This window comes from Paroedura picta, chromosome 2 (assembly GCF_049243985.1).
Source record: "Paroedura picta isolate Pp20150507F chromosome 2, Ppicta_v3.0, whole genome shotgun sequence".
Classification (NCBI taxonomy): domain Eukaryota; kingdom Metazoa; phylum Chordata; class Lepidosauria; order Squamata; family Gekkonidae; genus Paroedura; species Paroedura picta.
This window is the reverse complement of record NC_135370.1, coordinates 81,808,896-81,819,960: the sequence shown is the minus strand read 5'-3', so window position 1 is coordinate 81,819,960 and position 11,065 is coordinate 81,808,896. Positions and strand designations below refer to the sequence as shown.

Genomic DNA, 11,065 nt, shown 5'->3' with positions numbered 1-11,065 from the left:
TGTGAATCTGATAGCTATTTGTAACAAGAGTTTGACCACCAGTTCACATGGAAAAGAGCTCCAATGTAGTGACATACCTTCCTGGCAGCAAACTTGGCAGCCATTTATGTGCCAACACACAGTCCCCAAACAACACTCTTACAATGCATGCCTGGCTAGGAAGGGATATTTTCAGGAGGTGCAAGTGCACACTCTGCTATTACGTTTGCAAAGTACTGGAACTGACACTTGGGAAAATCAGAACGAAGACATTTATTTTTACTTTTAATAACAATATCAATAAAAATAAAAAACCCAAAACCAGACATAACTTTCTGAAAACAGCTTTCTACCTCATAATTTCACAGAAATTAGCTTGGAAATATTGTTTTGCCCTCCCCTCCTCTGATTCCTGCATTTTTTTGCTTCTGATACACCAACCCCAGCAGACAGAAGATGAAACCAGAAGAAAATGAAACCTTGCCTGTTTTACTAGAATAGGGATAGGGGGTAAGGAGCAAAGGCTCAGCAGAAACGGTAACCTTTTTTTTGGGGGGGGGCTGATTTCAGTGTGAAGCTGTCAAGGCAAAAGAGCTTCCTCGTGTGCCTCTTCATGGGCTCAGCATCTTCTTCAAGCTGCGCTGCAACCTGTAGCTCCACGTGCTTAGTTAGCCCTCTAGCAGGCAACAATAGCACACAGACTTGGCATAAAGTTACAGCAGAGTTGAAATAAAATTCTAAACCTGCCCAAAGTTACATGGGGAAGCTACTTTACTTTGCCAGCCTCATGTTTTAATCCTTTCTAAAATGGGCTGAGCTGGGGACAGGGCATAAGCCTGTGCCTAACTTCTCCCATTTTCTCAGCTGGGTAAGTGGTGAGGAGCAGGAGTAACTAGTTTCTGCTCCCCCAGGAACCTTGCATTCTGCAGTTTTCAGGGTTTTTAAATTCCTGCTTGGCCCCTGCTGGTGGCTCAAGGGAGGTCAGGTCTCACCCCCGAGGCAGGACGCCCATTCCCTGATGCCACTCAGTGGGGTGGGTTCAGAATAGTACCTCACTTCTGATGCCCAACTGGAAGAGCCATCATCAGTCACTACTGTTTGGGGCGAATCCTATGTCATTGCCCTGATGTGATGTCGGCACTTCTGGTTTTGTGCTGGAAGTGATGTTGTGTGTTCACACAATGCCAAACCCCTTCCACCCCCGCTGGGGTGCCAGCTAAAGCTGGCTGCCTCAACTCTGTTGCTCTGTAGCCATTTCAAATATGATGGATAGTTATTGTGCTACAGCTGAAAAACAAAAACAGATGAATGAAGAAAGGGAAAGAATGGGAACAGCAGATGATCTCAAAGGCCTGCTAGTGCTCTACAAGCTCCTAAGGAAAGTTAACTTTATTGAAACTCTCCCAGAAATCTCACTTTGCTACCTGCTATGCCTATTTAGGAAATACTTTTACTGGTCAGCAATTAGCATTTTGTCCAGAGATGTTCCAAAACCAGCAGCTTTTTAAACAGCATTAGTTTCCAGGTCAATGAAATGAGTTCAGCTTCAGACGTGAGGAGGAAGTGAAAACACTTCATGTTTCTTTGCCTTCTCTGTTTTGCCTGAAACAGAACTCCTGCAGATTCCCAGCCTCGAAGAGGTACTAGTGATCGCTGTACCGAAAGGCTGTGCTTCTTCTGGGCAGGCATGCAAGTTCTATTTTGGATCAGGTGGAGATGTGGAATCATGAGGCACTTGAATTTCTTGATTCCTATGTAGCATCTGAAGTGGCTCCAAGAACACCTGGGGCTTCTCTCTCCCTTATAAAACTAATTCTCATGGGACTACACCATCTCTGTCTGTCCCTGTCTTTGAACCCAGAAGAAGAAAGTATTTTTCCAGTTCTCCATCAGCCACAGAAACAAGTACATGTAAGAAGACCACAGAAGTATGGGCTGGGGCTCTTTACCTGAGGTAAGATGTCACTGTGAGACAGCATCAAGAATAAACTGGATTTGATGGGCTGAAACCACCATCTGATATGCGTCTTCTCAATTCCTCTCAAGATGCTAAATCCCCCTGAGCCCCCCTTGACTTGAGAAGGTGCTGAAGGCCAGGCCCCTGAGGAGTGAACATTCATTGTCCTCTCACTTTAGGGCCAAAGCCTAGAGATCCCAGGATGGCTCAGTTCAGACATAATGCCAAACAATAACTCAAACTACGGTTAGTGTGACTGTTCGAATACAGGTCACTCCGCTAACTATGGTTAGTTATTAGGCTGCGTCAAAGAAAGATGTTAAATCATAGTCGGAAGTCTTAACCGTAGTTTCCATGATTATGTGCATATGGCTTAAAGCTGGGGAGTTCCCCAGTGATGTTCCCCAGCTACAGATGCTCATGATCAGAGAAAGGGTGATGAAATCAGCAATTGACAAGAAGAAGAAGAAGAGTTGGTTCTTATATGCCGCTTTTCTCTACCCGAAGGAGTCTCAAAGCGGCTTACAGTCGCCTTCCCTTTCCTCTCCCCACAACAGACACCCTGTGGGGTGGGTGAGGCTGAGAGAGCCCTGATATTACTGCTCAGTCAGAACAGTTTTATCAGGGCAGTGGCGAGCCCAAGGTCACCCAGCTGGCTGCATGTGGGGGAGCGTGGAATCAAACCCGGCTCACCAGATTAGAAGTCCACAATCCTAACCACTACACGAAGGCGAAGCAACGTTTAAGTGATTATCTACAAGCCAAATCATGGCTTCATACACTAACCATAGTTAAAGTAAAACATTTCACATGATGTCTGAACCGAACCAAGGCAAACGAGCGAGAACCACCTGGGCCTTTCTTTGCATCAGTATAGACCTTGTGCAACTGTCTCTGCTCCTCCCTGGCGAGCAGGAGCACCCTGTTCTCCCTTGAGCAGGAATCCTGACCTTTCAGCACTACTGAGTTAATATTTGTAATTTCTGACTAAGAAATTAGATCCCTTAAGAAAAGTCACAAAAATCCCCAAATAAACATGGTTTGTTTTTAAGTAGTTCCATAGAAATCCTCAGTTCCAAGAGCCCTTGCACAGGCCTCAGCTGCAGGGTCCAGAAGCACACCAGCGGAAGTGTGGAAACGGTGCCAAGACAGGACAGCACAGCCAAGGTGGCTGCTTCGTCGCCTCCTCAGGAGGATTGGGAGTGGAGTTCACCAGGGCTGATGCTTAGTCTTTGGGTGTCTTCTTGTTGCGTGAATTCCACATGCCACGCTTGGAATGGTAGTAATGGTAAAAGTTCCTGAGTCGCAAACGTTCTACTTCTAGCCCACTCTGCAGCACTCTGGAACAAGAAGAGGAACGAAGGAATGTGAAGGAAAGGGAGGGATGCACAGATAAGAGACTGAAATGTCTGCTGTCGACTGAGGGGCCAACTAGTCAAGATGCTTGAGATCCATGATCAGATCTCTCATCCCAGTGATTTTTTAAATACAGCAGCTACGAGGTATGTGTGTGAACTGGATCAGACCCCCGCACGGGGTGTTTTAACCTCTGGCCCTTGCACTGTTTCCCCCTGTAAATCCCTCTTCTGATCCCACCCCAAAAATCCCCTACACCATACCAATATTTCCAACATGTTGACTGTTTGGGCTTGGACTACTTTCATGTAGGCCAGGCTTTCTCAGCCAGGGTTTAGTGAAACCCTGGAGTTTCTTGACAGCCCTGGAAGGGTTCCCTAAATGGTTGGAAGTTAATTAATTAAAAATATATTTTTTTAATTTGTTAAATATTTATCGGGTGATATGACCATATATGAGCCTCTTGTGACACAGAGTGGTAAGGCAGCAATATGCTGTCTGAAGCTGTCTGTCCATGAGGTTGGGAGTTCAATCCCAGCAGCCGGCTCAAGGTTGACTCAGCCTTCCATCCTTCTGAGGTCGGTAAAATGAGTACCCAGCTTGCTGGGGGGTAAACGGTAATGACTGGGGAAGGCACTGGCAAACCACCCCGTATTGAGTCTGCCATGAAAACGCTGGAGGGCGTCACCCCAAGGGTCAGACATGACTCGGTGCTTGCACAGGGGATACCTTTACCTTTATGACCATATAAGTCCACACAAACCCTTTCCTAAAATGGGCCTGGAGTGGGTGGAATGAGGAGCATGCTTCCCAACCATATTCTGTGTTATCGCACCTCTTCAGGGGTTTCTTGAAGCATGAAGAATGTTTCAGAGGTTAAAGGTAAAGGTAAAGGTATCCCCTGTGCAAGCACCGAGTCATGTCTGACCCTTGGGGTGACGCCCTCTAGCGTTTTCATGGCAGACTCAATACGGGGTGGTTTGCCAGTGCCTTCCCCAGATTCAGAGGTTACTCAATGGTAAAAATGTTGAGAAAGGCTGATGTAGGACATTTAAAAAACATATTGAGGCGCTCTCAGTTGTTTGTGCCAAATGTAAACACTGCTAATGCAAGATATAAAGCAGAAGAAAAATCAACTGCTCATGTGAATTTAAAAAGTACCTGCTAGAGACTGCGTCTCTATATACATCACCTTTTTGAGATCATTTTATCAAAGGCAAACAAAGCATCCAGGAAGGTGTTATCAATGTTGGCTATTTCAGATTTCTGAAATTCCTTTAAAATTTGCCAAAGCTTGAGCTTGTCTTATGCTGGGGGACAAAGTAAAAGAAGGAACTCTTGGAGGAGTCCCATATTGGACATGGAGCCTTGCTAATTGATTCATTTTGCTAAAGCAGCACAGTTATGATGCTAAAAGTAATTCTGACTATTTGACAACTTGGAAGGCACCATGCATGGCTGTGGCAATGGCAGAACAAGGCACTTGACAGCTTGGTGGAAACTGGTGACACTCACACCTCAGTGTAAGTCATGAACAGAGAGACCTCTTAGGATTCCTGCTGCAAAACCTCGGGAGATTGGCTTTTAGCCAATTAAGCAGAGCTTTAAATCTAGGATACCTATAGAACATTACTTTGTATGCTACAAAAGACAGCGGGGAAATGGTGCAGACCTCTTGGAGAGAAAATCTTTGCGTAGACTGGCAGCCTTAGGGCACTTTTGCACAGTCACAGCAGGCCCAAATCACATGTCAGACTTTGCATGAAAGCTATGTGCTTTTTCAAAGTCAATCACACAACTTCCTGCGAGCGTATAACAGGTAGATAGCCTTGCTAGAGCTGGGGTGGAGAGCCATACTACCGCTTGCCCCTCTCTATTAAAGAACAAAAAGTGCAGGCACATAATGCCTGTGCATAAATGGGAAATTGGACAAGTACTGGATTTAGGCTACATGGTGCGTAGCTTCCTCCCTGACACCTCCACTCCTTCCTTTAGCACTCTTGTGCTGTTATATCATTCATATGTTCCAGGACCTACAGCTGTCCATAAAAGTATAATGAGCCTGAGGACTCCTGCCTCTGAAAGTGTCCCTAGCGCTGTTTCCTGATTTGGAAGTCATCCTTTACATTGCCTCAGCAGGAAAATATCTGGGGGCTGATGGAAAAATATGAAGGAGTCCAAACAAGTAAAACGATGTTCAATAGAAGCAAAGTCTTTGTTCAGTTGACCATGGTCAAGGATAGTATCTAGCCCCCCAAAAGTACAAGATATGGGCAAAAGCATAAGCACATATAGGCAAATGGGCATCAGAATCTTACAGAACTGTTACACCACTTTAGGTTTTCACAGATGGTAGCCTGACCTGTCCAGCAACTCCCAGTCCTCTCCACCCCAGCGGTCCCGGAACTCCTCCGTATTCATCCCTCCAATACGATCAAAGTCAGACTTGTAGATTCCAAAGAGGCCAAAACCATTAACTTCCCAATAGCCTGATAAAAGATAAACCAAGAATGACTCCTGGATTCTGAAGGGGAAGAAGCAGATCCACAGAAGCCAGTCTGTCCTCTACTGGTTGAAAAAGGCATTGCCTTGTCCATACATTAAATAGTTTTGAAAAAAAGTGAAAGATTACACTGAATAACACAGAACTCTACATGAAATTGATCCCCTCCCCATCTTACCTCTTGATCTCTCAGATTCAATTACTTCCTCATTACCAAATATGCAGAATTTCTCTCTTGTTTGCACACAAAGTCAGTGTTGCTTATCTGTGGGTGTGGGCAGGCACACCTGTGCACACAAGAATTTTCATTCATTATAATTCCAAGTGCAGGCCTCTTAGAGGCAAGAGGACCACCTCTGTTAACTAGATCCTGAGTTAGGTAAAACTGGGATTTCTTTCATTATCTTGTACCAATTCCTGACCAGGAGCGGTTGAGAGAAAGCAAAACAGCGAGACTCCAAAAAGAGGATACTGTTCTCCTTGCACTATCCCTACAATGGTGAAAACGGGAGTGTCCCGATATTTTATAAGTTATATTTCTGCACAAAAGAAGAGCTTCAGTACCAAGGGACATCAGTAGGAAAAGAAAGGAAGGAAAACAGAAGGAAAAATAAGTGCATAAGTTGATTTGGCTCTCAGCCCATGACTTGTAGCCTGCAGCTGTTTAAATTGGGAATAAAAATAATGGTTCTTCAAAAATGATTTAAATTTTAAACCTTCAAACAGAAAGAAAAATAAATAATAAAACACAACAATGATGTTTAGTCTACAGCTAAACATCTATATAAAGGTTTCCAAATATCTGAAAATATGTCCATGCACTGTTGTCATCTATATGTTCATGTTCAAATGTTGATAAAATCGAAAGGCTCGCAGTCCATTGGATTAAGGGTGGTGGGCATTTCAAATATTGTTAGTGTTTCAGCAACAGTAAGGGTATGGGCGGGCCCTCTATTTTCACTGATCATCAGTCTCCAGGAGACAGGCACAGAGTCTGAAAGTACATAAGCACCCCCCAAACTTAATGAATATTCTAATAAAAAATTGATATAAGGACTGACTTCCTCCCCAAAAGACTGAGTCACTGGACAGACCCAAAGTGTATGTTTAAGAAGGCCAGCAGCGCCAGAAATTAGACAGTTCTTTACTGAAAAGGGGCGATGGTATCCAGTATGTCATAAACATAAATGTCACAGCTTGAGGTCCATAGAAAAACAAGGGTAAGATTTAGGGCTGTGCCCCATTGCTTTGGCAGAACAGTGTGTGATCTAGCTCCATGTGCCACTCATTTCTGCATATCGTATTTACTAATCAACAACAAATATTTATAAATCAACATTATAAGTTTAATTTTCTAAACTGATTTTTCAGGTTTCACTGTAAGCTGCTCTGGATCCCCAATGAGGGGGTAAAAACATAAATTCCTAAATAAACAAATAACTTCCTATGCTGGTTTAGGAAAGCTCAAAATGGAGAGAGAGATCCTGCTGTTTGAAGGAGTAGAGGTCACCTAGGCCACAAAACCCTGCTATTTTCCTAAAATTGAGCATCTTGGGATTTTTAAAAAGTATTTGTTTGTAGCTTTGTAGAAAAGATTCCCATATAGTGGGTGGAGCTTCAAAAGCTGGCATAACTCATCTTGAGGGCTGGCACAGAAACTATTAAAAACAAAAACAAAACTCCTTCTGCCATTCCCAATGTCCAGAAGTATTAACTATGCAGAAAAAAATACATTACAAATTGAAGAAACTGTCAGGCTTATACAGGTTTCACAATTCAACCTCCTGGCACACAGTGTTAATCTCCCATCCTGGGTGTGTGTTTGTAACATCATTAGCAGACAACATGTAAGTGGATAAGACCCACAGTGCACGAGAGTTGTAGATGAGAAAAGAATTAAAGCAGAGACCATCCTATCACTTTCAACAAAAAACTTCATCAGCAGGAAGTTTTCCCCAGTCTGGTGTCCTTAGAAACATGTTCAACTAACCCTGCTCCTTGGTTGAAAGAAAAACAAACACTCCCGAGTGGTTAGCAATGACGAAGTAAAGGGAACCAAGAAAATGCTTTTTCTTGTCAGCCAGTTTCAATCAGTATCATCCCCAGGTTGTCTCAGCAAAGAGACAGCACTCAAAGAAGCAGAAGGCACCCGTTCTACCACCCTCTCCGTCTCACCCATCCCTGAATTACTCTGTCTCAGATTTCTAACACAGTACTCAAAAATATGAAATAGGTGGTAGATGATGGATAACTGACAGAAAGAGAACGCCTACAGCATAAAGCTAATGTACTCTGAAGACACAACAATTATGACCTTTGCAATAGTAAGCATAAGCTGGGCAAATGATTTGTCTCTTAGTTTTCTAACTTCTGCTTTCTACTAAAACATTCACATCTAGGCTAACTCCTCACTGCCACCCTTTCCCACTCAGCAGCCTCACCTTTATATAAGAACAGCAAGGCAGCTGCTTGGTGTTTCCCAGTATGGAAGTTGAAGCAAGGACTCCTGTCCTCTATTTTGGAGACATTTTATGACTCTCATGCAAACTCTCTGGCTTCCCTGTTGGCCCATGGAGATGCCAAGGTCTTCCTGACAGAGGCCATGTGAAGGTTGGGCTAAAGTTTACACATCTTTAGGAACAAATCCGTGGATATCTGTCTGTTATTCTCTCCTGACAACAGTGAGAAGAAAGTGTATGATGTCCCATTCTCTTTAAGGAGAATTGTGGGCTAGGAGTCTGTGTTTCTAGGACTGCGTGCCGCAGGCTTCCTTTCAGAGTGGGAGACTGGAGCCAGAACACAGGGGCAGTGCCAGCAGGACCGCTTCAGCCTTAATCTCATCCTGCTGCCTGCCCTGCCCCATGCCTCACTGTCCGACTAGCTACCTCAGCTTTGGCAGCCTTACCATTGGGTTCTTGCGGAGAGCTCCCACAGCCCAGCCTCATGACGATGGGTGCGTAAGCCAGTTTTCCCTCCACACAATGCTTCCGAATGCTGTCTAAAATGTTGAGGGGGAAGTGGATGTGCAGGTCACACAGGAAAACAATGCTGCTGCCATCCTGAGGGATAAAAGAGAGCGGCACAGACAGGCCATGACTGTGTGGCAGACCAGGTGCCAAGCAGCTCGGAGCACAGCCACCCTTCCTCCCCTCAGTTCTCACCTCTATGGAGTCCACGCCAGCCTGCAGTCCTGCAGAGCGTTCAAAGTTCCCTGTGCGCTTCAAGTATTGGTACCTGGGAGGGAGAACAGGCGGGAAAAGAGCGCGAAGATGGGGGAGGATAGGAAGATGGGGCATTCGGCCCAAAATAAAACCCCATATGGACATAAAGCACCTGAAGGGCTACATTAAACTACAATCAAGCAGGCAACAGATGAGCAAGAATTAGGGCTCCCTGCCAATCACAGGATTTCTATTGATTAATCAGCTATCTTTCCACTGAACACTATTCAGTTAAGTATATCTGCATGTTGCCAGTAGCACAGATACGCATGTTTCTGAGATGCTTAAAAGGTTGAGAAAACTTATAATTTAGCATGCCTACATAACTGCTCGTTTTTAGAAAGAAAGGTTGTCCGTAACATTTTCCTGATCAATATCTATTACAGCAACACATCAGAACCCAAACAAACACACCAAATAAACCTGCAGCCCTGGCTGGGTGACCAGCAAACACCTTTTAAATGGAGTGACCCTGCTTGGACAGATGGGATTTACTTCCAAGAAAACATGCACCGGATCCAGATGCAAAGTTTGCAGGGAATTTGCCAGCCTTAGGATGATATTCACAGAGGATTAAATTGTCAGGGGGCCATTTGGTGTCAGCTTGTAAAGGGCAGGCAGCATCCCCGTCATGCAGCCTGAGTGGCGAAGTGGCTGTAGCTAGTCCCACCCCTCCTTCACACTGAAGGGGGAGCTAGCTGTTTCAGTTGGGACAGTTCTGCCCTTGGCTGGGCCTTTCACACACCCACGCACTGAGACGTTTCTACTGTTACCTTTGGCTATTCGAGGCTCATTCTCATACACAGCTGAAAAAACTAGGCCAGTCACACAAGGCCTTGGAGAGGAAACCAGGCATCAAATTTTATTTTAAATGGTCTCACTCTTTTCCCGAGTGGCCAGCGGCCGGCTACACCTTCTGTAGGATGTAAAATAATGTGCTTGGCAAGCATTAGCAGCTGCACTCAGAGAGCAGACAAATGCTGTATTGCTTCAAGACTGAGTTACACTGACGCAGGAAGGGCTGTCAGTGAGAAATGGGCTTGAGCCATGCCTTATGTTACCTGGGCAGGTGAGCCTCCTGTAGTGCCTTCTCCACATCCATGTCCTCGCTATCAAAATCCACCAGGATAATGTTGAAGTTGGCATCCTTAGTGTTCAAGTATAGGTTGGCCATGTCAGAGATGAACTGCTGAACCCAACGAGCCTGGTTTTTCACTGCAAAATACAAGTACACACCATTTGGCTTTCTCACAGCACACTAACCAGGGCCGAGCAGCTCTGGAAGGAGAGGTTCCTGTTCACAATATCTATCCTGCCAGGAATCCACAGAGGCAGGGGAATAATACTCTCAGCACGCGTTCCCAGCCTCACCAAGAATTCAGTGATATTCAACCTTTGACAATTCAGTATTCTATTAGCAGAGATAATTATATGGGAAGAGATTACAAAGACAGAGTTGTGTTGTTTCCCTTATCGCCTACTTTTCAGTGCATATTTTGCATTTTCATATTCTCACCACAGACTATGATGTCTGTATATGAAAATGGATATGACATTTTCATAACTTAGGACACAGAATGCCGCTTTTTTGGGTACAGAGTATGCCCCCCCCCCCCCGCAGCAGGATGCTTGAAGAATGTGGTTGTATTACGTGATAGTTTAGTCACCAAGACTTTTACCAAGCAGGAGAGACACCATGTCCTTTGCATGACCTTGTACATGGAGAAATCTCTCTGCAGTAGCCATGGCAAGAGCCTGATTCCTCATGACTGAAGAAATCTTGTGGGAGGAGCCGTTCTGGCAAATTCCCAGACCAGAGCCTCATTCTACCCCACTGGGACTCATGCCTTGGACATGGACATTTCTCCTACCATTTTCTTATTTCATATGTCCTTAGAATGGCACAGGATGCAAGGATGGTGCTGAAGCAATCCCCTTACTCAGTTTATGTATTAAAAGAGCTTTCCCCATGTCGCAGAGACATTTTGAAAGAGTGTGCACTGCTTGCACACAGCCTAAATTTTATTTCAAATACTGACAAAAACTTTC

At 44.7% G+C, this 11,065-nt stretch overlaps 1 protein-coding gene across 3 annotated transcripts in view; it reads right to left on the bottom strand.

Moving 5' to 3' along the window:
* Positions 1–233: 233 nt before the first annotated feature.
* Positions 234–11,065, bottom strand: part of B4GALNT4 (beta-1,4-N-acetyl-galactosaminyltransferase 4) — a 226,960-nt gene continuing 216,128 nt past the window's right edge. For 2 of the 3 annotated variants that reach the window (XM_077321245.1, XM_077321247.1), the window contains 5 exons: positions 10,078–10,231; positions 8,957–9,029; positions 8,701–8,854; positions 5,655–5,781; positions 234–3,276 (listed from right to left, as the gene is read on the bottom strand). In XM_077321245.1, the coding sequence (XP_077177360.1) occupies positions 3,162–3,276; positions 5,655–5,781; positions 8,701–8,854; positions 8,957–9,029; positions 10,078–10,231 (623 nt within the window). In that variant the 3' untranslated portion in view covers positions 234–3,161. The remainder of the gene's footprint in view (positions 3,277–5,654; positions 5,782–8,700; positions 8,855–8,956; positions 9,030–10,077; positions 10,232–11,065) is intronic. The other variant, XM_077321246.1, reaches the window with a different exon arrangement.